Genomic DNA, 27,567 nt, shown 5'->3' with positions numbered 1-27,567 from the left:
GTCCCGCTGAGGGAGTGTCAGCTAGGCCCCAGAGGCACCCGTGAGGATGGCAACGCCAGGGCTGAGGCTGGCCCAGGGTCCCCTTCAGGTCTTCTGTGAAGGCCTAAGGCATGGCTGCCAGGGAGATATACCTGGTCTTTTCAAAAATGGTTGCAGAGTTGTTCTAGGCAGCTGCTCTCAAGGTGAGAACTGACAACATGGCACTGAGGTTGGTGCAGGCTCAACTGTTTCCAAATCCATCTCCAAAAAAGAAAAAGGCAGGGTTCTTTTTCTCTTCTCTTGGAGACTTACAGACGTTGTACATATATATATATATATATATATATGTGTATGTGTACATATACATATATATATATATACTTAAAAAAAAAGGAGAGAAAAGAAAAAAAAGAAATGAAAGACAGACGTCCAAGTGGTAGCCAGAATACAGTATTCCTGGTTAACTGGCGATCAAGGCAGACGGGTCACCAGGGGCAGATGTGGAAGGACAACACCTTCAAGCTAAGCCCACTAAGAACTCGAAGCAGGATTGAGGGCCCCCCGCCTGGTTCGCGGCATCACCGGCCGCTGCCGTAGCCAGGGAAGAGCTGGTTGAGAATGGTCTGCAAAGGCTGATTCACCCGGGTTGGGGAGCTATGGTCCAGGTCGCAGCGACAGGCTGGGCAGCTATACACCTCGGCCCGGAAGGACCTGTCCAGGCAGTCCTGCATGAGACATAGGCAGGGTGAAGGGGGCAACTGGGAGCAGCCACGCAGGCACTGGGGGCTCCCTTCTGACCCTCGTGCCCACTCAGGACTCTGAGCTCCTTCCTGGTAGTCCCTGGCACTGTCCTAGAGGGGTTAGTGTATAGGAGCCTGGGTCTCTATAAAGGATAAGGCTGAGGGAACAGCCACGACACCCCGGCACCTGCCTCCTCACCTTGCAGACATTGTGCAGACACACGGTGGTGACAGGCCGGAACACCAGCTCCTGACAGCAGATGCACTGGAAAGCCTCATTCACCTTGCTCAGAAAGACCTGGTACTGCAGAGCGGGCATGGGAGGGCACACTTCCATCACCTCATCCCAACACAAGACAGAAACCCCAGCCCCATTTGCGCCTCATCAACACTGAGGATACTGTGATACAAGGCAGAAGGCCTCAGATAGTACAGGGTGGTGGCCCTGTGCAGCCGACCCAGCCCAGACCTGAACTTTCCACCCTGAAGGCACAAACAAGGCCTGCACTGACTGTCTCAGTGTGGGACATGGGAAGTTCCAGAGGCAGCTGCACACCCACGAAATGGGCTATGTGAGGCCATACTGGAGTGCTGCCGCAGGCTAGGACATGGACTCTGACCCTGCGTGCCCACAGGATGGGGCCCCGTGGCTCACCGGCCCATCCTGAAGTGAACTCAGCACGTCATCCCACAGCTTGGCATTGCTCTTGTCCTCCTTGATGAGGTTGGCCTGTTCGACAGGGAGCGTGAAGGGCTCCAGTTTGCTCTTCTTGGGTACACGTGTGTTAGTGGCCTGGCCTGGGGGGGACGGGGACACAGAACAAGATCTGTGAGAAGTTAATGAACACTTCAGACATGTGGGATAGACGGGAAGTTGAGATGGACAGGCACCCACCTGTGGGCTTCCGCTTGCATGAGCCTGTCTTAGAGGGTGATTCCTTCTCCAAGGCCTTGGCTCGGCACTTCTTACTCTTCTCTTTGCTAGCCAAGGCCTCCAAGTAGCCTTCGGGGTACTGAAGGGAGAGAGGTTGTAGGCAAAAGTCAGGAACCAGCCCATCCTTCAGGGCCACCGTGTCATCACCTAGCAAGCTCTTGGGTACCTGAGGGCATTACTGGACAAGCATGAGGGCCAGGGGTGGTGGGGCTGGGATCTTTCCCACATAGCCCCCCTATAAGCCAGCCGGGACTATGTGGGGAAGATCCCTACCTAAAACAAGAGCCAGGAGTGACAGCACACTCCTGTCACCCTGCACTAGAGGTCAAGAGAGGGTCAGGAGGTCAAAAGTCATCCTGGGCTATATAGCAACTTCAAGGCTAGCCTGGGCTACGTGAAGCCAGGTGTGGTGGCACCCCATCTGTGATCCAGCACCCAGGAAACTGAGGCAGGACTGTTGAGTTACAGGCTAGCCATAAGAGAGTGAGATCTTCAAAAACCACAGAAAAACTAACCTTACCAGCCCTACCACTGACCCTGTCCCAGCCCTTCAGCCCACTTCCTCGAGCATTTGTGTGCGTGAAAACATGCACACGCTTCTGCACATCCTGCTGTACCATCAGTGCAGCCCCCAACACCTGGGGACAGATGCCATCATGTCCCATGGGTCACTAAGATTCCTTAAATAGTCCTCAACAGGATACAAGCATGACTAGAGCCCCAGGGCAAACACCCCCACCACGTAGATATGAAATGATCTGGCTGCAAAGAGGTGAGGCGGCTGCAGGGGATTTGCATCCTTACCTGCCCGCCCCCACTGCCTGTTTTCTATCAGTTCTGGTAGCTTCTTTCTGCTGATGCTGGAGGGGTCACGGGTCAGAGGTTGGAGGGGCAGAAGCAACGTTAGCTACAGGTGTGGCTGGTTGGATGTGTCACCTGTTTGCCCTCAGCCACTCATAACCTCAACGTTTCTACATTTATTTTTCAGTGTATAGTGTACTGCCTCCGAGTGTCTGCGCCAGGTGTGTGCAGTGCCTGCAGAGGCGGACAGGCTCCAGGACTGGAGTTACACATGCTGGAAGTGTGTACAGAGGACTGGAGGTGTGTGTGTGTGTGTACACAGTACCTGTGGAGGCGGGACTGTTGTTACACATGCTGAGTCAACATGTGGGTGCTAGGTATCAAACTGGGGTCCTCTGCAAGAGCAGCCAGTGATATTAACTGAGCCATCTCTCTTCGTCCCCATATGAGTTTGAGGCAGGATCTAACGTAGGCCAGGCTGGCCTTGAACCCCTGATCCTGATTATGTTTGGCTGGAACAGAACGTAGTCTTTGTATAGAAGAATGCTCTACCCACAGAGTGGCAGAACTAGCCCTGGTTTTATTCAGAGGGTCTTGCTATGCAGCCCAGGCTGGTCCCAGCCTTCTGAGGACCTACTGGTAGTTGGTTTGGAGAAGAGAGGGACCCTGGGAAGTCTGGGGCCTGGAAGCAGAATGGAAGTAGAACAGGTGTCCCCACTGCTAATGCCCATCATGACAGGCAACGAGCTCCACAGAAAACAAGCCTCAGAGAGGGAGATCTGGAGCCCCTGACCTCCAGGCCACACACCTGCATAGTGAGCCCCAGCTGCCGCATGCGGTCCTTGCCCTCCCGGGTCCAGGGCCCAGGCTCCGTGTCATCCCGTCGCAGGAGGTAGCGCCACACAAGGAAGCCAGACTTACCCTTCTCTGGCCAGTACTTAACCACCTGTGGGAAGAGCAGCATGGCTGGTGTAGTGTGGCGCAGGAAGCTCGGGGACACCGGCAGGACACAGGCAGGTGCTCACGACCCACCTTGTAGATGCCATCATAGCGGTTGCCCTCTGCAGGCGCGTACTTGCTGTGTTTCCCACCCTTCATGTTGCGGACGACACGCACTGGCTTCCCCTGGCGCCAGTCCTTGGCCTCTGCCCCATTCTCACTGATTTTGGAGTTGCAATTTAGCGCCAGAGCCCTTTGGGGAACACGACACAAGGGAAGTCACACCCTGACACCCAGATACACAGACCTCGTCACCATAGGACACCAGGACAAGATCACTGGCATTGGCCAGACACTGCTGTCTGATCTAACCGTCCCCACAAGACACGCAGGTTTCCCAGAGGCTGGAGAGCGTGTTCTTGCAGAGCTCCCAGTGTGATTCCCAGCACCTACATGATGGTCACAACTATCGCTGACTCCAGACCCACGGGATCCAGCGCCCTCTCCTGGCCTACGTGGGCACTGCACCCAAGCAGCACACAGGCTTGCAGGCAACACACTCATACACATGAAATAATTCTTTAAATACCCCCCAGAAGTCCCTGTGTTGAGGGCAGAGCTACAGGAAGTGTAACTTTAAGGCACAGGGCCTGGCAGCACCACGGGTGCTAGAGAATAGGGCTGTAGGACTCCAGTGTCCTCTCCATTCTCCTGCCCTGCCCAAGTGCCACACATGGCTGCCTTCTGTTGCCCCCCTAGTGGGAGCCTCAAGACAAAGGCTCAACCAAGCACAGCACAACCCAGATGCATAGACCACCCAGGAAACCTTGCCCCTAAGTTAATAGTCTCAGGACTTGTTACAGTAACAAAAGCTGTCCTGTCTATAAACTAGGGAGAGGGGATTGTTTGTTTGGTTTTTTGTTTTTTTAAGACAGGGTTTCTCTATGTAACAGCCCTGGCTGTCCTGGAACTAGCTCTTGTAGACCAGGCTGGCCTCAAACTCAAAGATCCACCTGTCTCTGCCTCTGCTGAGATTAAAGGGGTTTATTACTTCAACAGAAACCTTCCTTATAGGCTCACATTGTCAGGATTTGTTACAGTAACAAAACCTTTGCCTCTAAACCACTGAGCTGGACGTCCTGATACAACAACCCTGTGCTGAGCTGAGCTACACCCTGGCTGTGCAGCAGAGCAGAATGCAGGACCCTGCCCGGGATGCCACCTCCATAATGAGACGGCAGTGATACCCCTGGCTAGGATTGTGGCCATGACAGAGGTCCATCATGAGGCAAACCTGTGCCCCATCACCTGCTGCCATGAGAGGCACGCGGGCCCCCACCCTCCACAGGATGCCAAGCTTCCGCACACCTGTTGGTGTTGGTAAGCTTCTGGTCAGAGGACTGTCCTGCCGTACGCTTGTTGCCTGAGAGGTCCCGGCCACCGCTCCCTGTGTATGTGAAGGAATTGCCGTTGTCCTGCAATGGGGAAGAAGGGCTGTGTGAGCCCTCGGCATAGAGGGTAAGGCCTGCCCGAATCAATGAGGACAAGAGGGGTGGACCCAGAGGAGATAGAGTGTGGCAGGGGTGAAAAGTGAGGGCCAGTGGCACACAGCAGGCTCAGAAGACACAAGGCACCGTACCCCCGTAACAGAAAGAGACCAAGTTTTGTCTTTGAAATGCCACTAAGACCTGTTCCCACACAAAGGGTCCTTAAGGCAATGAGGAGTGACATGAGCCAGACAAAGGGACAGATGCCACAGGGCCCCATGTCCTGGAACCTTGGGAGGACAGCATGTGCTGGAGAAAGGCCGAGACACTGGTGGTCAAGTGTCTCGGGACAGAGGCTCCGTGAGAGGAAGATGCAAAGTTCTAGAGGCAGATGGCAGAGAAGTACCTGACACCATCGCCATGCTGCTGGGCTCGGGGTGCTTCCTAGGCCAAGAAGGGTCAGGCCGCCCAGCGGGTGCGGAATGTTCGCCGCACTCTGTAATTTCCCACCTTCCCTTCTAATTAAGCAGTCCTCACACCCCACAAAATAACCTGGAACAAGAAGCCAGCCCAGCTCCTGTTGCCCTCACCGCACTAAGGCATCCTCTGAATTGATTTTTCTTTCCTTATAAAATTGAAAGACTTATTTTTGTGCTTATAGGCAACAGCTCATGCCATCTTCTCAGCAGAAATGAGCCACACATGTTACCACTCTTGCTGTCTGGGGCCACTGTTAGGTCGACAAGAGTGACCACAACAAGCTGACAGCACGACCTGGCAACTCTGGCCAGCACTGAGGGCAGGCCCCAGTGGGAGACTGGACAGAATGACAGAGAGGGTGCAACTCCTGAGGGATCAGTCATGGTGGATGGTGTGGAAGAGCCAGAGTGGGAGGCCATGGGGTATGGGGATGGGGATGAAGGAGGCGCAGTCTCACCACATCATCCTCGTAGCCTCCAGCCAGCACCAATGAGTAAGCACCGTCATTACTCCGCCCATGGATGCCCGCCACGTGCGGCCGATGCACACCAGACTCACTGACCTGTGAACACAGCCAAAAGACCCACTCCATCTCGTGGAACTGTGACCCTGTCCAGACCCCAGGATGACAGTACCTGACAAGAACACACTGGCCCAATGGCTGAGTCCAGCTACCATAAAAGAACTGACTGTGATAGGGATAAAGGATAGTGCTGCAACCCGGCACCCTCCTCCAAGCAGGCAGCCTCCTGAACCCCACTCAGCAGCATTTCCTGCCCCTAGCCACATCTGAGACACAAACTCCAAAGATAAATGTCTGGAACCCCGTGACATCAGCAGTTACCTGGACTCTGAAGCGCCACATGGTGCCCACAGGGACGCCAGGGATGGGCCCGAAGTGGTTGGCGGGCACGATGGTACATTCTCTGGTGCGGCCCACACAGGCCATGCCCTTGCCCCAGTCCCGACGGGAGGATGACGTGGCTGATGCCATCTTCGCCTTCTTCTTGCTTTGCTTCAGCTTCTCGCCTGCTTGCACCACCTCGCTGGAGTCGGTCCGGCAGCTGGGGCAGTACCTGGGACAACAAGAATGTCACCTGTATATGGCCCGATACCCAAGGGCAAAAGACAGATGGAGTCCTTCCCCCTGGGGACACAGCCCACTGGCTGTTCAGAGATAAGGTTCCTAGAGCTGAATCAAATCGGAAACTTGGATTCCCAGGCAGCAGTGAGCATGCTCCAGCATCTGCAGCTACAGGCAGCTGGAGGCACAGAGTTAAGCTCCAGGCTGGACCATCCCTACAGAATCACTGCCAATGCTCTATAGGACATAGGTTTCCTCAACCTTCTGCTAAAAGCCCTGCCTGAGAAAGCCAGTAAAACAATCAGTGGGTAGAGGCTTGCCGCCAAGCCTCAGGACTTGCATTTAATCCCCCAGGGCCTACACAGTAGAGAGAACTGACTCCCAAGAGTTGTTTCCTAATCGCCACACATACAAAAATAAAACTAACGAAGTTATTTCAAGAACCCCCCCCAGAGGGGGCTGGAGAGATGGCTCAGTGGTTAAGAGCACTGCCTGCTCCTCCAAAGGTTCTGAGTTCAATTCCCAGCAACCACATGGTGGCTCACAACCATCTGTAATGAGGTCTGGTGCCCTCTTCTGGAGTGCAGACATACACACAGGCAGAATATTGTATACATAATAAATAAATAAATATTAAAAAAAAAAAAAAAGAACCCCCCCCCAGAGAGCACACCTTTCCCAGGGAGGCAGAAGCAGGTGGATCTCTGTGAGTTCCAGGTCAGCCTGGTCTACAGAACGAGTTCCAGGACAGCCAAGGCTACTCAGTGAGACCTTGTCTCAAGAAAATCAAATCAAAACAAGAACAACGAAAAGCAAATCATAATGCTGAGTAAGGGAGCTGCACGAGTCACCTGATAGCGCTCACCTCCCCAGGGTGTCCTGACCGCCACAGGCTCAGGCAGCCACACCACTGCCAGGAACTCAAGTCCTCAAATGCAGTCAGAGTGAGGTACACGAGCTAGTCCCTCGACGCTAGGCACTAGCACAGCGCTCTCTCCTAAGCCTGCAGCCAAGCTGGCAGGCAGAAGGCCCCAGGACCCTCCTGTCACTGTTCCCCCAGCACCGAGCTCTCACACCTAACAGCCACACCCAGCATTTGATTCAAGCTCTGGGATTTACATTCAGGAAAGTGGAACCACACAATAGGTTGAGAGCCACTTCCTGGCCTGTCCAGGGGACCCCAGAAGTCTGCCACTCACCACTCAGGCTCAGGGGGGACGCAAGTAAGCGGTGGCTGCAGGCAGTACAGGTGGAAGGCCATGTCACACTCATCACACAACACCTGCTTCTCAGGAGCCTCACGCCCGCCGCACACGTGGCAGGCACACTTGCGGCACAGTTTGTTCTCGTCGTCCTTGCAATACTGGCAGGACGGGCCACTCTTCCCTGTTTTCCGGAGGGGAGGAGGGGCTGCAGCAGGCCACCATGCCACCTGGCCTGCCACCCCCCACCCAGGCGTGCTCAGGGCCCGACCAGTACTCACGCTGCGAGGGGTTCCCAATCAAGGGGCTCCTCTCATTAGGGAGCTCAATCTTAAAGACTTCATCCACGAACATCAGCCGGCAGTTGTTGAGCTGAGAATCGTTTCTGCAGAACATCCCCAAACATTAGAGCACTGTGGGGCTGAGCCTGTCTGAAGACAGGCTTTCAGATCTACTCCCCATTGGTTTCTGTAGTGTGGGCACTCCTATGCCACACACAGGTCAGAGCACCCTCACTGTCCATCCTCCACGTTTGCCTACACATGTCACATGTCGGGCTAGCTGGCCCAGGACATCCAGGAATTCCCATGTCCCTACCGCACTGCTGGCTAGCAATACAGACAGGCTTTATGTGGCTTCTGGAGATGTTTACATAGCACTGAGTCAAGAGTCTGAAGAGAATGAGATCTGGTGCCCTAAATGAGGAAAACGCCCTTGGCCCCTTGGAGGTTCCCAGGCACACTCAAGAGCTCCAGGCCTCCTAGAACCACTCAGGCCCACACCCTCCTGTATGTATGGGACACCTCCTGTATGGGACAACATAAACATACATAAAGAAGCCTCTGGAAAGCCAAGTCTGAGGGCTGCAGAGCTGTGTCTAGGGATGGCCAGTGTGAGGATAAGGGAGGACAGCAGGGTCCCTGTCCAGGCAGGCCACTCACAAGAGCATGACGTTGCCATACAGCTCCCGCGCCGTCCTGGTCTGCCGCTTCCTACAGATCTCGACGTCATACCAGAAGCCGCGCTTCCTGGGGTAGTCCACATTGTAGTTGGCCATTACCACCTGGCCCACCTCCAGGTCCTCCCACGGGATCACAGTGCGGGCACGGGCACGGACATCCTTGGCTTTGACGACCTCCACTCCACTCTCTGGGTAGCTGCAAGCAAAGGCCCAAACTCAGATACCCGAAGCCACCACATGCTGTCCCTAAACATGCCCAGAAGTGGGAGCATGGGGAGCCATATTCTGGGTGACCCTGGCCATCTATGCTGGTGGGCCAGGTATGCGGAAGATGTAGACAAATACGACTCACAAAATGACCTGATCCCCAGCCCAGCAACCAGGGAGACGGCAATTTGTAAAGAAGGCTCTTTTCAGTGAGGTAGGCCTGATGGAGGAGGAACAGCTCCTCAGAAGAGAAGTGAGGTGGCCATGCGCCCAGGACCGCCAAGTCAAGGCAGCTTGGGAAGGTTGACCTGGGGACCAGACTGGGAAGCTATGGGTAGGGAAAGCAAGTGTTTCTCCACACACACGTATAGAGCGTAAACATGGATGTGTGTGGAGGCATATAGACTAAGAAGTGACTATTCCACACAGAGCGCTCTCCGGGCAGCCGTGAGCGACATTCACTTTCAGGTCCATCACAGAACTCAGCTCAGCAAGCATCTTCCACAGAGGATTTCCACACTAAATGGCTGTTTCAATAAAGTCAATAAATATTTGACTAAATGGCTTGTCAACAACAAGCTGGGCCCACAAATGATCCCAGAGCTAGAACATGAAAATCTCGACAAGACCTCAGTTTATACACTGGGATCTCACTATCCACTGTCTTAGGAACCATCCAAGGCCATGAACAGAAATGACAGCACCTCTCCTCTAGTGAAGGGCTGACACCAGAAACCCAGCATGACCGAAGGAAGCCGAGTCCAGCAAAGAGCAAGTGCATCCTCCACCTACGGGATGCTGGCCTTACAAAGAAGTTCTGCGGCCTCCCCAAGCCAGGAGGGGCCCCCAGACCCAAGCAAAAATATGTATACGGCATAGCTGTCTGCCTGAGGTCTCTCGGCACCACCCACGTCATCAGGTGGAACCTGGAACTGAGATGCCCTGTTAGCCCAGGGACTGAGACCAAAGACCTTCCTGAGAAGGCTGGGACCAAGGACACTCAGGAGATCCTCATGTCCTCACAGACTGAACAAAAACTGATCAAGGCAGGGCAGCTCACGGCTGGGATCCTAGGGTTAGAGGCCCTTCATCTAGTCTTGAATGGAAACAGGGTGCCAAGGATGAGCCTTCCGTGGCTTCCCCACCCTCATCCCCTGGCAGCAGTCACTCAAGGAATGCAAGACAGGGGCTCTGGACAGCGCTGGAGACAGGACCAAGCTGGCGATGGCACTCACTCATCATATTTGATATGGTACATGATGTCATCCTCGGCAGTCATGCTGGCACTGGAGCTGCAGGGCTCCTCCTGGGACGGGGCTCTCTTCTGCACCTGGACCACCTGGGCCTCAAACCATGCACCCAAGGTGTTGTCACGCACATCCACGTACTCATCAACCTACAGGAAGCAAGGAGGCTCAGGGACCTGGCAGTAGGGCAGGACCAGGGTCGAGGATTTGGGTAGTGGGGTGAGAATCACAGGGCCACACACCAGGCAAGTGTGTCTGCGTCCAGTTATGCCTAAAGGTCTCACTCTCTATTCCAGGTTAGCCCCACAAGCACAAGGGTGCTGCCTCAGCCCCCAGAGCACAGGGATGGCAAGTGTGGGTCGCCACATTCCATCTGGGAGTAAGCCTCAGCGCTGTGGACAGCGGATGGTACTAGACAATTCTGAACAGAACTCAGTCAACAACGCCCTCTGCTGCCAGAAACTTCTGCTCTGATGGCTCCAACTATCTCAGAGGTTTGATGACAGACAGCAAACAAACAGGGAACACGAGCGGTCCTCGGGCTCCAGGTGCTGAGCCACATCCCAAGCCTCCACACTCCAGACCAGGATCTCCCATGTAACTCCGGGTCCTGGATAAGAAGCTGCGCCTACACAGGTCAAACCCAACAGGTGGAGTAAGAGCGATGTGCTCAGAGAGCAGAAGATGGCCCTCATGGGGCACTGCTCAGCCTCGAATACAGGCTGGGATTTCTACGGAGGCTCAACCTCCAGTTTGTCAAATGCATTTCAATCTTGATGCAACTCACTGGAGTTCAAAATATCAGCTCCTATGCCAGCTGCAGAGGTGAGACCTACAGTACTGCCTACAGTGGGTCAAAGAGTCCCAAGAGACCTACCTGTGTGGCTGTCAGTGCAGTAAGGGGCAGGGAGGCTGAGGCACTGCTAGGGTTGGCAGTGTACAAATCTGGGTTGAGGGCAAATGCAGAAAGCCACTGTCACACGTCCACACAGCCACCTCACCTTGTACAGCCCCAGTTCTGTGTCCTCCCACACAGTCTTGTCATCCCCTTCAGCAGCCCCTTCGCCATGCGTGGACGACTTGTCGGACTCGCTCTGACCCACACCATAGCCAGAGTCAGAGTCTGAGAGCTCCGAATCCCGTTCCTTCGAACTGGAAGGCAGTGCCAGACTCTGGCGCACCAGCAGCTGGATTGTGTCATTGAGGCGCACGTCATAATCAAAGAGTGTGTGTCCGTCCTCCATCTGTGGGGAAACCCAAAACAGATTGTCTTCTCTGAAGGCCTGGCACAGGGCGGGTAGATGGGAATACATAGCCAGCTGAAGCCCTGTCCCAGGACGAGGCAGGCACACACAGAGGACCGGCAGTACCCAGACAGCCACGGGCATAGGCAGCACAGCCCCTCCACGCTGTGGATGTCTACGGGTCCTCCTTCCAGGGAAACCTGCTGAACTAATGCTGAGCGGGGTCTCACGTAGCCCAAGCTCATCTCAAACTCCTGGTCCTCCTTCTGGCACCTCCCAAAGGCTGGGAAGGCAGGCAGAAGGGCCATTAAGCCAGTTACGTTTTGCTGGGTGGTATTGCCGGAGAGAGCGCTCCTGGCATTGAGGTAGGTACACTGACCAGCACATTGTAGGGACCAAAAAGCTCACAAGGACAGACTGTGAAGCCCATGTCCCATTGTGTCCAGGGGCAACCAGACGGGACCCACAGCACAGTCCCCAGAATCCTTTCTAAGGCTTTCCACCAATCTCCCCCAGCTGCTCAGAGTCATTCATGGCTCGGCAGTATTCCCTACCATGTCATCTCTCACCATGGACTCCTTCCCCACTGTGGGCCAGAGGCACCTCCCCTGTGACAGTCACATCCACTGGGAGGGGCTCCCTTAGGGATGGAGTCACCTAGTGCCTTAAAAATGGAAGGGAAGGTTAGCGCGATGGTGGTGGCGCACGCCTTTAATCCCAGCACTGGGAGGCAGAAGCAGGTGGATCTCTGTGAGTTTGAGGCCAGCCTGGTCTATAGAACGGAGTTCCAGGACAGGCTCCAAAGCTACATAGAGAAACCCCCTCTCAGAAAAAGTAAAAAAAGAATGGGGGTTTAGTCCCTTCCAGGGACCCTATTGTCATGCAAAGAGCTCTTGGGGTTGCTTTGAATTGGAGTCCCCAGATCCCTGGGGACTAACAGGGAGGGCAGGCCCAGTGACCTACTATAACTGAAAATAGGCTGGGACAGGACTGTGGGAACAGGAATGAGACACCTAGAGAACAAACTCTGTGTCTAAGATGGAGGCACCATACAAAATGCCTTCTCTTTAGAACTCTGCGCATGCAGCAACAGAGCTCCCGGGAGCAAGGAGGACACCATGGGAAGAAGTAGGACTCCACGGGAACAGGACTCCACGGGAACACGGGAGACTCCGCGGGAACAGGGACGACTCCACGGGAACAGGGGGGACTCCACGGGAACAGGGACGACTCCACGGGAACAGGGGATTCCGCAGAAATAGGGGGGACTCCAAGGGAATGGAGGGGCTCCGTGGAACAGGTGAGACCCCCTCGGGGAAAGGGACGACTCCAAAGGAACGGGGGAGGGGGGATTCCGGGGAACAGGTGGAACGCGCGGGAAAGAGACTCAGCGGGAACAGGTGGGACTCGCGGGAAAGGAACTCTGCGGGAAAGGAATTCTGCGGGAAAAGAACTCCGTGGGAAAGGAACTCCGCATGCTGGAGGGGACTCTGAAATAGACAGCTTGGGTGGTCAGCAGTCCATGACTGCTCTGAACACATGCTTACATTGAGGCCAGCACCCACAAGTCACCATGTCACCCAATACAGGGACTTCTGCACCACAGGCCACACTTGGGGATCCTGAGAAAAGGGGCCCAGTCTAAAAAGTCCTTCCACAGATGGACAAGCACTGCCGCATGCCATCCACAGAATGCAACACGTGCCATCCACAGAATGCAACGCTGCTCAGGCATCAACAGGACCACAGCTCAGGAAGCAACTGAGGCCACCTGACATCCATGTGCACGCAATGCATTTATGCCGCACACAGACACATGCACATGCCCAAAGCAAATACAAAGCAAACCCAGGGGCTGGTGTCAGCGCTGGAACAGCCAGGAGGCAGGGTGAGGAGGGTGGGTAACCAGACCTTACAACCCCCAGGCCTGTTATCTAGGAACCCACCAGGCTGCCCCGCCATGGTCACAGCCCCCACTCAACAAGCAGGACAGGATATGGCTGGGCCTGGCTGGGCAGACTCACCCAGCAACTCCTAACTCACAAGGCCGGTTGGGCAGCTTCTGGCTGCTGTTTCAGGAACTATCAGGCTAGTAGAAGCCTGCACTGGCACGTGACCAGGGCAAGGGGTGGGAGTAGTGCCCCTAACCCATATCCCACTTGAGTGAGGTCACCCTTGAGGTCACCGGTGACAGGACACTCTAAGAGCCTAAAGTCAAGGTCCAGCTCCTACCACTCAATGACCTCAACAGTAACTGAGTCCAGCACTGGGTCACACACACCTCCTGCTAGTTTCTAAGACTGAAAATGAAACCCGGTAGGGGCTGAGTGTGCACCAGTGTGCATAAGGCCCTGGGCCTCCATCCCCAGCACTACACAAACCAGGTGCTCACATGTGCTGTCATCCCATTCCACGAGCAAACAAGTACTTCAGGTTTATCCTTGGCTCCACAGATCCGACTGCAGCCTGGGCTGGCCAGATGGTTAGCACAAGCACGTGAGGGAGCACTCACCCTGCGAGCCTGATGTGGAAGAGCCCACAGTGGAAAGAAAGATCCTCTGAACCCCACACACTAAAGCATATACACAACCAATCAACTAAAAAATTCAACCAGTAACATTTTCTGACAAGGCAGCTGCTACCCTGCCTCAGCCTCCTGAGTAACTAGGCAATGTTCAAGATGGCCTGGTGGCTTTTGTCCACTCTTGGGAGGTCTGCTGTTGTGCCTCCAGTGAAGGGGGTAGGAGACTTGCCTTTACTTGGCTTGTCACATGATCCTGGGTGGCGCCTTTCAAGTTAATCTTGCAAGGAAATGGCTCTGGGGCCACAGTCTGAGTCGGGCCTTGGTCCAGCCACTCTGTTCACGACTTTTTTTTTTTGAAGGAACAAGGGTTCACTTTGTCATGGCCCAGACTGACCCTGGATTCCACAGGTAGAGAAGACTGGCCCAGTGCTGGAATGACAGATTTGCTGGGTACTGGACTGGGTGGACTCCAGGCTCTGTGCATGCCGGGCAAGCGCCGGACCAACACTCTCAGCAGCATGGCTGACCTCAATCACCCATGAAACCAGAGGATATGAAGGGAAAGAGAAGTATCCCAAAGGACTCCTGGTGATGTCTGGAGACTGAACGACCTGGCGTGAGGACCCTTGGCTGATTTTTGGTTCCTCCATCACCGAGTCAGGACCTGCCGAACCCATAACACATCACCATATGCGGTGACAAGCGGCCAGCCATGCTTACTATTGGGACACGAGAGTTAGCTGTCCCTGAACAGAGAGGAGCAAGGAAGTTAGCGGCGTTAAAGTCTGCACATGCTTGGCATATTTCCACGGGGGGTTTTAAGAAAACAAAAATCCGTCTACCAGACACATACCACTTTTCCCTGGCAGGGACAATGCCCAGCATCCCCTCCCACTTACCCACCACCCTGCTCAGAGATCAGGAGGCCAGCACACACTAACTCCCTGGCACCAGCCTGCTCCTTCTAGCTTTGAAGTCAGGCCACAAGAAATAAGGAGAAAGCCAGGGCACCGTAAACCTTCCATAAGAACGACCTACTTGCATGGTTTCTGTTGCCGTCAAGCACCACAGAAGCGGCCTTTCCCCAGCCCCTGGCTCCCTCCCCACGGCCTGCTGCAGCTGCCTCAGAAGCCACCGCCTGTGGTAGCATGAAAGGAGCTAGGAAAAGGGATCAGGCAGTAGCAGGGGTGCGGTTGGTCTCCCTTGAGAGGCAGAGGCAGATGGTTCTAAGTTCAGGGCCAGCCTAGGCTATGTGAAACCCTGTCTCTCAATAAAAGCCTAACACTGCTCAAGAAGAACGTGACAGTCATTTCCATCAGCTGGGATGGTCCCAGGAGGAAGCGAAGCTAACGACTTGACAAAAGGCAGAGGTGCCAGCAGAAAGCCAAGGGGATGGTGTGGAATCTCTGCAGGGGTAACGCTACTAAAGTTTGTCTTTCAGACCCGATGTACACTTGTCCAGCTATAGTTTCCAGGAGAGACACACCGCTAAACCGACACATAGGGAATGGAACGAAATGAGCCCTCATGGCGGGCAATCAGACATGGTTCCCACACACCACCCAGCTGCGCCAAGGAAATCCCATGACTGGGGGGAGGCACAGCCAAACTGCCATCACCAGGGCACAGCCAGTTAAAGAAATGAACCTGGACACCAGAGGGCGGCAGTGCCCTGCCAGCCACAAGGGCGGTACAGGTCGTGAAAGTAGGGACTTCAGATCTACCTAGGACCCTTCGCCGCTGGCTGTGGTGCACCCAACTCCAAACAAACCCCTGCAGGCATGTACCCTACACCAGAGATCCCAATGCTGGCACATGCTACTCACAGCACCGCAAGACGCCAATTAAAAAAAGGCCCAGCCAGGTGCCAATGATAACCATTCCCAATGCGGGCAGCTGGGCTATAAAAATGGCCATTTTGAAGGCCAGAGAGCTGGACAAAAAGGGGGTAAGAGAGGTGCAACAACAAGGGGCTAACCACTAGCCCTTTTCCCATAAGCCTAATCGAATGAAATTTCTAATTCATGAGTGAGGTGGATCCACGGGAGGTTTAATGTCTCATGGGAGCAAGCTGTGGGCTATCATGGTGGATTTCAAAAGGAAAATCTGGTCCCCTCTCACAGCTAGTACATGAAGACTGTTGGAGAAACTTTAATCTGCAACCCCCTGGAGCCCTCTGTTGGCCACTTAAGCTTTTTTCTCAAGAAAAATGATTTAGAAGACTTTAAAGGACAACTAAAAAGGTAGCAAGTCTTGCAGCACAGAGACCAGCCTTTGTTCACCCTTCCCCCAGCATCTGAAGCAACCGACAAGGCGGGGAGCACTCTTGCTTGGTGGCTTTGAGAGTCAGGGTGCCTGGGACAAAGCTCAGTGGGTGGATGGAAAGCTGGGGTGGCCACTTTACCTGTTTCCCCCTGTAAAAGAGTCTCTGCAGTTGGGGTTCCACGTGAAACATCTCCGCAATCTTTTTTCTCAGCTCCTGCACTTTGGTCAACCTAGATAGGGAGTCCACGGTGCGGGTCTCCTTCCCATCCATGGTTCGGACCTGGATCCACATGGTGCCGATACACTGAAGGGATAGAGAGAAGGGGGGCGGGACTCGTGTCAGTATGACCGGCCTGCAGGCAGGAAGTGGGGGTCCCTCGCCCCAGCAGCTTTCTTTACATCTGACTGAGCAAGAAGAAACTCCCAGGATCAATCTCCTGGCGTCCTGGCCCCTCTACTCGGCCAGACTGCGCCTTGGAAGACCAGGTGGCATAAATTAGGCGCTTAATATTTTAATGACCAGTGAGTGGGGACACTTGAGCATGGACCGCCAAAGATACACTGGGTGATCCAAGACAATCCACCATGTCTTCCAAGAGGGGGAAGCAAAAAAAAAAAAAAAAAAAAGTAATACCCGTGGACGAAAGAAAGGCCTGCCTGGTCAGGCAGAGTGGTCGCAGTTACTCATTCATTCGTTCACCCATTCATTCATTCATTCCACAGTAACGGGAACTCGCCAACTTCGAAAGGGACCAGAACTTCAAGTCCTGGGAGAGGGAACTCGGTCACTGAAGTCAGGACCCCCACCCCAGACACCACTCGGAGTTCCGGGCCGGTGCCCCCCGCGCGCGTGCGCGGATTAGGCCCCCCCCCGCCGTGGCCATGGTAACCGGCAGTCCCGGGCCGGTCACCCTCGCGCGCGCGTTCGTGGCTAGGAACTCACCTGGGCTCCACGCGCGGCTGACTACCCTGAACAATTCCCGGGATACCGACCCTGGCCTCTTGGGACGGCGCTTTAAAGACCCCCGAGGCCCGAAGCCCACGCCCACACCCTCCGCTGCCGCCAGGGTCGGACCCCTGGAGCCGCGCCGTTTAAGTTCCGCCCTTCCAGAGAGCCCGCTGCTGATTGGCTCCTCCGAGTTGTATACCCCGCCCACCTCGCACACAATTGGCCGAAATGGACTCGGAGAAGCCAGGGCGCGCGAAACCCGACTCAGGCGCGACAATTGAATCGCGGGGAGCGTCCGCGCGCAGGCGCGGAGCCGCGTGTACTCCCCCGCTATACCCCACGCGTTTCCCGCGGACTCAGCGGCACCCGGGAGGGTCAAAAATCGGGTGCAGCATGAAGGACGCCCCTCAAGTTACCCCTCAACGGACGGAGAAGCACGCATGCGCAGTGGCTCTCTGCCGAGCCCAGAGCCACGCGCGGGAAAATTTTGCCAAGTTTTGGGGTGTAATCGTGTTTGCGGGGTCAGAGATGGGGATCCAACATGCCTCCAGTTCGGATTCCCCTCACACGCGGTGCGGAAGCTCGCGTGGGCAATGGTTCTCTGCAAATCTCATCCCACGCGCGGGAAAGTTTGCAATGTCCCCTCCAATCCCCCCCCACCAACGTTGTGCGGCTAGTCAGGCAGGAGGTTCAGTGTGTAAGACTGGAAGACCTCGGATCCCCTGAAGTAAGCCCAGTGGCCACGCGTGAAAAGTACTCTGCAGTTTTGCGCTGCGCCCGGCCGTGCCACTGTGTGCGCACAGCCCGCTCTCCTACTCACCTCTCCCGCGGCTGCGATCCGGACTGTACTCAGGCCTGGAGTGCCTGCTCCTGGTTAGGGCTCTGGGGTTGGGTGACCGAGGAGGGAGCCGCGTGCGTGGCAGAGGACCTGAATGAGCCCGGGAGCGCGCGATCCTTCCAGCTGCTAGGAGTTTCTTTTTTTTCCCGCGAAAACTCAGGGCGTTTTCAGAAGTGTCCAAAGGCTGCTGCGAGAAACTCTGCCACCCTAATGGGTGGAGGGGCGGGCTTTTGATTCCTGATTGGCTCGCGCTGTGGCGGGAAGCGAGAAAGACAGTGGGGGCGTCCCCACGACTGAGTACCCCACCGCCGGCTCCGCCCAGCAGGCTGTGCCCAGTTTGCCAAGGCCCGGGTCCCCTGGCATGCATAGGAATCCTCGGAGGGATTGCCCCCCTAGAGACACCCCTGACCTGAGTACATACCCTTTCGCCCTCGACTGGACACACTTTGATCTCTCAAATCTAAGACCCCAATTTTTGGCCACATACCCCAGGAGAACTTGAGGGGTGCGTCCCCTCCAGACATCCTGCACCCCATATCCTGAGCATCCCCAGGCGCCTTGAGTAACAGGGCGCTGCAAGTGACTCCCCCACCCCATGCTACCCATCTGCAGGGTTTCTTTTCCCCCTGGTTTTTCCTGCCTTCTGCAAGCTGTCCAGGCAGGCAGCGCCTCCCTGCCCCCTCCGCCCAGGCCTGCTCCATTCTGACCATCCTTGGCAGGCACTGGGCATCTTCAGGAACTGATGAACAGAGACACCAGAGCTGCGGGGTCCAAACCTTCGCTCCAGCACTTGGGGTCTCTGGCAAAGCAAATTCTGGTTATGGTACCAAACAAGAAGAAAACCAGTCTTAGAGGACAATTCCAAGTACAACCACAAGCCATGGGGTCAGAAGTGACCAGCGGCCACGTGGGAGCTGGGGCAGAGGCACTTCCGTCTGGGAACAGCAAGGACACATGGGGTGTGGAGAAGGCTTAGGGTAGGGGTGCCAGAGGAGGCCCGGGGCTGGGCAAAGAACAGGTAAGACCTCAGAGGCCCTGGGAAGGACTTTGTCCTTTCCTTCTCTACCTTGGAGGTCCTTAACAGAAAGACTTCCAATTTTTGTTTAACTGTTTTTGTTTTTAGAAACAGGGTCTCACATAGCCCAAGCTGGCCTCCAACTTGCTCTGTAGTCAAAAATGACTTTAACTCCAGAGCCTCCACCTTCCTAATTCTGGGCTAACAGAGGTACACTTCCACACCTGGCACATCTTGGGGGGCTCATACAAGGTTGTCCCTCCAAAGATGTTTGAAGTGTCTCCCCGTGACCCCAACAGTATCCAGGCCCTCATCTCTAAGATCTGGGGAAAGGGCCTTCCCCAGTGAGGTAGGCTTTATACGTGTGGCAAGGGGTTTCCCACACGGCGTAGCCTCCACACGGCGTAGCCTGGCGGCACACACCTGGCACTGGGAAAGCAGGGGCAGGAGGACCAGGGATTCAAAGTCATCTTCACTTACACAGCAAATTCCAAGCCAGTCTGGACTATATGAGACTCTGTCTCAAAAATGCAAACAAAATAATTAACATTAAAAACCAGGGCATACAAGGTGGCTTCAGCTGGTAAGAGTACCTGCTGCCAAGCCGGATGACTTGAGTTCAATCACTCGACACGAATAGTGGAAGATACTGGTTTCCATGAGCTCCAACCTTCACGTGTACGTGGCCACACACATATAAGTAAATAAATAAGTAAATAATTTAAATGTTTATTTAAATAATAAAACAGGGAGACATGATGTCACGGTCTACCAAAACAATCACACAAGGCAAGTCAAGACAGACCACAGACAATGAACAGGATCTTCCCACGGAGCATCAGGACCTCTGGCTCGGGCCTCCGTGTCCTGAAACTCTCACTAGGTGCCCCAGGCCCATCACAAACTTGGCAATCCTCCTGCCTCACAAGTGCTGGGATTAAAGGCATAAACCCCCAAGCCTTCTGGCTCATTTTACTTCAAACTTCACACAAAGTTGTCCAGGCAGCTTCCGGCCTTGGCATCCTAAGTTGATGTAGTGACAAACTGGAGGGTTTCGGTTTTCTATGCTGTCCTAGGAAGCAAGAGTCAGGACTGGGGAGCGGTGGTCCCAGAGACTGCAGCAGCAGGATCAGGAGTTCAAGGTCATCCTTGGACACAGAAAGAGCTCAAGGCCAGCCTAGGCTAACAGATAACCTGTCTTCCTTCCCAGAACTCTGGGTGTAGTGATGTCACAGAGGTCACCACAGCTGAGGAGCCCAGGGGGAGCTGGGTGGCACTCGGGGGAGGGGAAGGATGTGTCTCCCCCCGCCCAACCTCCCATGTCTGTGGTGAAGTCCATCGAGGTAGTGCTGCCCAAAGATGCAGTCTACCTGGCCGGCTCGAACATAGACGGGCAGGTGGTCCTCACCCTCAACAGTACCCTTGTGGACCCTATTGTGAAAGTAGAGCTCGTCGGGAGGGGCTACGTTGAATGGAACGAAGAAATTGGAGAGACCCGTGATTATAGCAGAGATGTTATTTGCAATAATAAGGCAGATTACGTACATAAAACAAAGACATTCCCAATAAAAGGTAAGGATGCAGCCAGCAGCTGGGGGCAGAAAGGCAAACACATCCGCTAGTCAATCAACAATCCCTTGGGAGTATCGTGACATGGATTGGAGATAGGTAGAGGGAACTCATGTTAAATCATGACCATTGTGAAGATACGAAGACGAGGGAACCAATCAGGACAGAGACATCCAAAATGACCTCTTGGAAGATAATATATTCAGTCCCACAAATGGCTGTGAGAGTCCCTCTAAGAAATCATTCCTGTCAACTTTCATGAACATCTCCCTCTGGTACTAAGACTCAAGGAGACCCAGGAAAGGGGTCCTGAAGGTCACCTGGGAGGAGGGGAAGACAGCGCTCAGGACAAAGCCCTCAGTCCTGCCAATCCGGCTCTGGCATATGTAATTGTTATGGCTCAGACGGAAGGTATCCTGGCAATCAGAAGCCAAGGAATACCACAAAGTCACTGCACAACAAACCTCACATACGAGATTGGGAGGAAAGAAGGCAGGTTTATACAGAGTTTCTTGGAGCTTTCCAGGGTGGGGATTGGTAGAATTTCAAGCCCACAGCTTAGGTTGTTTCACTCTGTAGGGCAGGGGCTGGGTACAGCCATTGGGGCAGTTAGTGTTCTGGCGGTGGGACCTGGCGGTGGGAAGTCCTTAGGTTCCCCACATCACATCACTTCACCTGAGCATCCTGGGAACTCCGTTTCCTTTCCAAACTGTGTTACTGGGTTGTTGTGGGTGTTCATAGGGTTTTCAAATTTGGGATTTGGTTTGGTTTGGTTTTTTGAGACAAGATCTTTTTTTTTTTTTTTTTTGGTTTTTCGAGACAGGGTTTCTCTGTAGCTTTTGGTTCCTGTCCTGGAACTAGCTCTTGTAGTCCAGGCTGGCCTCGACCTCACAGAGATCCGCCTGCCTCTGCCTCCCTAGTGCTGGGATTAAAGGCGTGCGCCACCACCGCCCGGCCGACTAGATCTTACTATGTGGTCCTGACTGTCCTGGAACTTGCTCTGTAGGTCAGACTTGCTTTAAACTTAAAGAGATCCTCCTGCCTCTGCCTCCCAAGTGCTGGGGTTAAAAGTGTACTCCAGGGCTTGAGAGATGGCTCAAAGGTTAAGAACACTGGCTGCTCTTCCAGAGGTCCTGAGTTCAGTTCCCAACAATCACATGGTGGCTCATAGCCATCTATAATGGGATCTGATGCCCTCTTTTAGCGTGCAGATATACATGCAGATACAACACTGTATACATAATAAATAAATCTTAAAAAAAAAAAAAAAAGAATATGCTCCAGAAGGGGAGATGGGGGGGGCAAGAGAAAGGGAGGGAGGGGAAACTGGGGCTAGTAAGTAAAATTTAAGAAAAAAAAAACATGCTCCATCATGCCCTGGTTTTGTTTTGTAATATTTTTATATTTCATTTTTATATGCACGAATATTTCGCCTGTGTATCTGTCTAAACATCAGGCATGTACCTGGTTCCCCAGACCAGAAGAGAACATTAGATCCTAGGAACTAGAGTTGCAGCTTGTGTTACTACCACGCGGACACTGGGAACCGACCCCCGATCTTCTGTGAGGGCAGCCAGCGCTCTAACCGCTGGGCCATCTCCAGACCTTGTTTTGTTTTTAAGAAAGGGTTTTACATTTGGGCAGTCGTGGTACATTTCTTTAATCCCAGCACTCGGGAGGCAGAGGCAGGCAGAGCCTGTGAGTTCGAGGCCAGCCTGGCCTACAAGAGCGAGTTCCGGGACAGGCACAAAAGCTACAGAGAAAGTCTGTACCACCAAGCCGAGTGTCCGGAAGTGTTTTCTTCGTTAAAAGAGTTAACATTTAACCGAGCACAGTAGCACTTTGGAGGCTGAGGCAGGAGGATTGCTGAACGTTTGGGGCCAGCCTATGGCACAAAATGCTGGGTTCCGTTCCCAGCATCTTATTACTCGCGTGTGGTGGTGCACACCAGTCATCTTGGCACTGGAGAGGGAGGCAGAAGGGTCAGGAGAGCAGGTCATCCTACACAGTGACCTCCAGGCCAGTCAGACTAACACAAAACCCTGTGACTCATTCAGTTACTTAGGCATTTATTGAGCACCTACTGTTTTCCAAATGTGTGCTAAGTGCCGAGCCTACAACCCTGAATACAACAAGTAGTGCTTCTGATGTCTCCGGAAATTGCTCAGTACAGATAGCCATAAAAAGGTTTTTTTTTGTTTTGTTTTTAATTAATTAATTTATTTATTTATTTATTTTAGTTTTTCGAGACAGGGTTTCTCTGTAGCTTTGGTTCCTGTCCTGGAACTAGCTCTTGTAGGCCAGGCTGGCCTCGAACTCACAGAGATCCGCCTGCCTCTGCCTCCCGAGTGCTGGGATTAAAGGCGTGTGCCACCACCGCCCAGCCATAAAAAGGTTTAGAGATGAACAGCAGGGCACACGCCACACAGAGAGACACTATCTCAAAATGGGGGGAGGTTTGGAGGGTCAATGCGAGGGCTCATCGGGCAAGGGCATTTTTGCCAAGGCTGGACACAGGCACACACACAAAGAAACAGGTAAATAGGAATGTGATAGCCGAGCAGTCGTGGTGCACACTTTTCATCCCAGCACCCAGGAAGTAGAGACAGGTGGATCTCTTGAGTTCGAGGTCAGTTTAGTCAACCAACAGAGCGAGTCCCAGGACAGCCACAGTTACACAAAGAAAGTCTGTCTCAAAGAACCAAAAAGAAAAGAAAAATAAGCTCACAAGAAAAGGAGGCAAGGTAGGAGGTCCCATGTCGATCAATAAAAACATGGGGGTGTTAGTCAGTGGTTAGCCCCAGCCCCAGTGCTGCCACCAGACAAGGTTCTGGAAGGTTCTCACGCACGGCCTCGGTGTGTTTTGCTTACAGATAATTGGTTAAGGGCAGGCAGCCACACCTTTGACTTCCATTTCAACTTACCTCCCAGGCTTCCGTCCACATTCAACAGCAAGATTGGCCACATCTCCTACTTTGTGCAGGCCCTGTGCATGGGCCGGGAGCATATCCTGGCCAAGAAGAGGCTGTACTTGCTAGTCCAAGGGATTTCTGAATTCCGCCAGCGGAACCTCACCCAGGTACCCAGGAGATGGGAGCAAGAAGGGTAGGGTTACCTAGCCAGGCTTCAGAGTGATTCCACAACAGGTGGCTTGCAGGGGTCAGGAATAGGGCTTAGCAGGTAAAGGTGATTGTTGCCAAGCTTGATGACCTAAGTTTGATTTCCAAGACCCATCTGGCCGGGCGGTGGTGGCGCACGCCTTTAATCCCAGCACTTGGGAGGCAGAGGCAGGCAGAGCTCTGTGAGTTCGAGACCAGCCTGGTCTACAAGAGCTAGTTCCAGGACAGGCTCCAAAACCACAGAGAAACCCTGTCTCAAAGAAAAACAAAAAAAAAAAAACAAAAAAAAACCAAAAAAAAAAACAAAACCAGGACCCATCTGAAGAGAGAAGGGAAGAACCAACTCCCTGACCTAACTAGGCATGGTGAAACCTGGGCTCTCCCCCCAGCCTTATACACACACACACAAATAATTGATTAAAAAAAAAAAAATGAAAAAGGTAACTCAGAAACCAAAGCAGGAGCCTAGTAGGTGGGATGACTCTCAACTTTGTGATTTTACATCCTGTGATATTTGGTCCTGGGACATCTTGCAGCTTACAGTTCATAATAGAGCTCCCCACCAGCACCCCCAAACCTCCTAAAAGTCAAGTGAGGGTCCAGGTGGAAGTGGCTGCTGTACCGTGGAAGCTTCTGGCAGAGCCAGGAGACCCAACACCTGGCAGGGCCCAGGACATTTGCAGGGAACGATCCAGTCCTTCCTCAGTGCCACTGAGAGAACCGTCAGCATGCCCAGGCTTCATAGCCCAGGTGACACTATGAGGGACAGAGAGAGAGAGAGAGAGAGGGAAGACTGGTAGAAGCTCGGGCCTGGCTTAGTCCAGTGAAACAGTCCCAAGATAGAGGTTGTCACCTCCACAGCCAAGCACAGGGGAGATGCCCCGGGGTGCCCTTGGATGGGTCAGGCACCCTTTCTGGGGCCTGCATGAGGACTAAAGGTGACTCATCAGCAAATGGGGATCAGTCTGTGCAAAGGCCCTGGAGCTGCCCAGAGCTCAGTGTGGAGGCGTGGCGAGGAAGCCCACCTGTAAACCCCAGGTTCCATGAGGCCTGCAGAGGCCCTCTTGCACCTGTGAAGTTGAAGTTTTCTACACAGAGGAGGGGCTTGAAGGGACTCGCTCAGCCTTGGTGTAGCAGGCAGAGAGAAGTGGCCCCTTGCTGAGAATGGGGGGTGAGCGATGCAGGGGTCAGAGGTTGAGAGTGGAAGGTGATGTCAGAAGGTCAAAGGTTGGTAGACCCTTGACCCTATGAGGATACCTTGTTAACCTGATCGTACTTTTCTTTTTCCTTCTTTTTAACATTTATTTACCTTGGTGAAGGGGCCCACAGCAAGTGTACGGGGCTCAGAGGATGGCCTGTGGGAGTCAGTTCTTTCCTTTCACCACGTGGGACCTGGAAATTGAACTTGGGTCTTCGGGCCTAGCGGCAGGTGCCTTTGTCCATTGAGCCACCTCCGAGCCGCCGCCCCACCCCATGGCCTGTATCATTCAAGTCCCATGACCTCTGACAAAGTTGCAAAAGTCAATTTAAGCCGGGCAGTGGTGGCGCACGCCTTTAATCCCAGCTCTCAAGAGGCAGAGGCAGGCGGATCTCTGTGAGTTCGAGGCCAGCCTGATCTACAAGAGCTAGTTCCAGGACAGGAACCAAAAAGCTACGGAGAAATGCTGTCTCGAAAAATAAAATTAAAAAAAAAAAAGTCAATTTAACATGAACTGGGTGTAACAGTTACGTCCAGGCACTTGAAAGATTTAGGCAGGAGTGTGGCAGTGCATCAGAGGCCAACCTCAGTTACCCAGTGAGACCCTGTCTCAGTGACGATGACGACCATGATCATAACAGTGATAACAGAAATAAAGCAACAGAGTAAATTCAGACAGGAAATCATTGTACAAATGCATGGAATGTGGAACTAAAGCCGGGTATCAACTCAGAAAGCTTAGGGTTTCAAGTGAGCTGAGACATCCAGCTTTCAAAGTGGACAAACTCTTAAACACTCCAAGAAGCATTCTCGTTTTGAGACACACAGGGTTTCTCTGTGCAGCCCTGGCTGTCCTGGAACGTGCTCTGTAGACCAGGCTGGCCTCAATCTCACAGAGATCCACCTGCGTCTGCCTCCCAAGTGCTGGGATTAAAGGTGTGCCCCCACCGCCAGCTTTGTCCTGTACGTTTTTTGTTTTTTGTTTTTTTTTTTTTTTGGTTTTTCGAGACAGGGTTTCTCTGTGGTTTTGGAGCCTGTCCTGGAACTAGCTCTGTAGACCAGGCTGGTCTCGAACTCACAGAGATCCACCTGCCTCTACCTCCCAAGTGCTGGGATTAAAGGCGTGCGCCACCACCGCCCGGCTTGTCCTGTACGTTTTAAAAGTCTCATTCTATAGTCCTGGCTGTCCCTTCTGTGGCCCAAGGCTAGCCTTGAACCAAATCTTCCAATCTGACCCTCCTGGTGCTCCATGGTTCCTAGGGTTGGAGACACAAGTCAGGGAGACAGAAGTCTGGGTCTCAAGTCCCCCCACCGTCCCCCACAGCCTGCATGAGCTGCAGCAGGTCCTCAGCAGGTCTATCCTCTTCCTTTATAGAACCCCATACTGGTGGAAGTGGAGAAGAAGGTATCTTACAGCTGCTGCAGCCAGGGCTGGGTGAGCCTGCAGGTGCAGATGGGCAAGAACACCTTCGTGCCGGGTGAGAATGTGACATTCACGACGGAGATCCGCAACCACACGGGCAAGTATATCAAGACGGTGGTGTTCGCCCTCTACGCCCACGTGCAGTACGAGGGCTTCACGCCCAATGCCGAGCGGCGCCAGCGGGCGGACAGTAGTGAGCTGCTGCGACAGGTGGCCAACGCTCGCATCCCGGCCTTCAACAGCACCACAGTGGTCAGTGCCTTCACCCTGCCACTGGTATTGTCCGTGAGCAACGGCTCCCAGGAGAACGAGATCATGCAAACGAGCTATGAGCTCGTCGTCACTATCCACCTCCCCTGGTCCTTGTCCACCGTCAAAGCCCGGCTCCCTATCATCATCACCAGCAGGAGGGAAGACCAGGACAGCTGCCCCCAGGTGGTTGAGTCACCATATGAGGATCAACTGGTTTGAATGCCCAAACTTTAATATTAAAACCCTATTGTAACTCTAAGCGAGCTGCTTGTCTGCTGGGCCTGGGGCTAGCAGGGCAGGTACAATGCCCTGGGCTCTATCCCAGATACCACACAATCCGGGTGTGAGGGCGTGTACCTGTCACCTGGCACTCAGGAGCTGGAGGAACAGGAATTCAAGGGCAGCCTCTGCTACCTAGCAAGCTCCAGGCTAGCCCGGGTTATGTGAGACCCAGTTTGAAGGGAACAGACGTGTCTCTTAAGTCTTGCTAGAGCGGTCACTGTGGGCCAAGTTCCCATGGGTTAAGTATCTACCTCTAAACAGAGATCTCCAAAACCAGGCATGGTGGCACACTATCCCAGCACTGAGGAGGCTGAGAGATTTGAGGTCATTCCCGATTATATATTACATCGTCAGCAATGCCTGGGATATGTGAGACTCTGTGTCAGTGCTACGCCATACTGCCATTAGCAAACCCAATGAGGGCTTTCTGGAACATTCCAGCCAGCTCTGCAACTTTCACAGGGAGACTCCTTCCCCCTCCACCCCTGAGACTCAGTGACTCACACAGGCAAGCGTTGGGGACACTTCCTGTGTGGTGACTGACGACACTCACCATGCCAGGTGGGCCAACGGGAAAAGGCAGCTGGGGCCACCAGGTTTCCTGTCCTCCGTGGAAGGGCCCCTCATTCTTCCTGGTTCCCAACCCCAAAATAACCCCCCTCCCAGAAACCTAAGCCACTCACACAGCTGCAAGCTCTGGGGGGAGCAGTGGCTGCAGCTGCCACCGGAGGACCGTCCACACTGCAGTCCCCAGCCACCAGTGCAGTGGCCAGTCTCCCCATCACCTAGGACTGGTGGGAGGAGCCCACTTATCTTGTCAATTAGAAG

At 53.8% G+C, this 27,567-nt stretch overlaps 2 protein-coding genes across 4 annotated transcripts; one reads left to right on the top strand and one right to left on the bottom strand.

The window, feature by feature from the left end:
- Window positions 1–412: 412 nt before the first annotated feature.
- Window positions 413–18,077, bottom strand: Uhrf1 (ubiquitin like with PHD and ring finger domains 1). 3 transcript variants are annotated; one of them, XM_057771935.1, is made up of 16 exons: window positions 17,864–18,077; window positions 16,234–16,398; window positions 11,063–11,305; window positions 10,050–10,210; window positions 8,588–8,803; window positions 7,928–8,031; window positions 7,644–7,854; window positions 6,205–6,436; window positions 5,818–5,922; window positions 4,762–4,868; window positions 3,487–3,646; window positions 3,263–3,400; window positions 1,615–1,732; window positions 1,375–1,517; window positions 919–1,023; window positions 413–704 (listed from the first exon to the last, which is right to left on the bottom strand). In XM_057771935.1, exons 2-16 carry the CDS (start codon window positions 16,384–16,386, stop codon window positions 558–560), a joined length of 2,343 nt encoding a protein of 780 aa, XP_057627918.1. In that variant the 5' UTR covers window positions 16,387–16,398; window positions 17,864–18,077; the 3' UTR covers window positions 413–557. The 3 variants fall into 3 exon arrangements, with proteins under 3 accessions (XP_057627918.1, XP_057627920.1, XP_057627919.1); XM_057771937.1 differs by having other exon boundaries at window positions 7,644–7,830; XM_057771936.1 differs by lacking the exon at window positions 17,864–18,077 and adding an exon at window positions 17,038–17,099.
- Window positions 18,078–20,215: 2,138 nt separating this feature from the next.
- On the top strand, window positions 20,216–26,676 carry Arrdc5 (arrestin domain containing 5). The gene is made up of 3 exons (XM_057773251.1): window positions 20,216–20,468; window positions 23,339–23,544; window positions 26,158–26,676. Exons 1-3 carry the CDS (start codon window positions 20,216–20,218, stop codon window positions 26,674–26,676), a joined length of 978 nt encoding a protein of 325 aa, XP_057629234.1.
- The last annotated feature ends 891 nt before the right edge of the window (window positions 26,677–27,567 follow it).

The sequence above is a fragment of the Chionomys nivalis genome, chromosome 6, assembly GCF_950005125.1.
Source record: "Chionomys nivalis chromosome 6, mChiNiv1.1, whole genome shotgun sequence".
Classification (NCBI taxonomy): Eukaryota; Metazoa; Chordata; class Mammalia; order Rodentia; family Cricetidae; genus Chionomys; species Chionomys nivalis.
Note: the sequence above shows the minus strand (reverse complement) of the source record. Positions and strands in the feature narration are given on the sequence as shown.

What these genes read in the sequence shown, in the direction of transcription:
- Uhrf1 (XM_057771935.1), bottom strand. Translation starts at nt 16,386, where the DNA reads ATGTGGATCCAGGTCCGAACCATGGATGGGAAGGAGACCCGCACCGTG. An exon ending in GTCCCCCCTGAGCCTGAGTG is followed by an intron (nt 6,437 to 7,643) that starts GTGAGTGGCAGA and finishes TTGTTGTCCCAG; the next exon opens with GTACTGCCCCAGCTGCCGGA. An exon ending in GCTATGATGGCATCTACAAG is followed by an intron (nt 3,401 to 3,486) that starts GTGGGTCGTGAG and finishes CTCTTCCCACAG; the next exon opens with GTGGTTAAGTACTGGCCAGA.
- Arrdc5 (XM_057773251.1), top strand. Translation starts at nt 20,216, where the DNA reads ATGTCTGTGGTGAAGTCCATCGAGGTAGTGCTGCCCAAAGATGCAGTC. An exon ending in AAAGACATTCCCAATAAAAG is followed by an intron (nt 20,469 to 23,338) that starts GTAAGGATGCAG and finishes TTTTGCTTACAG; the next exon opens with ATAATTGGTTAAGGGCAGGC. An exon ending in GCCAGCGGAACCTCACCCAG is followed by an intron (nt 23,545 to 26,157) that starts GTACCCAGGAGA and finishes CTTCCTTTATAG; the next exon opens with AACCCCATACTGGTGGAAGT.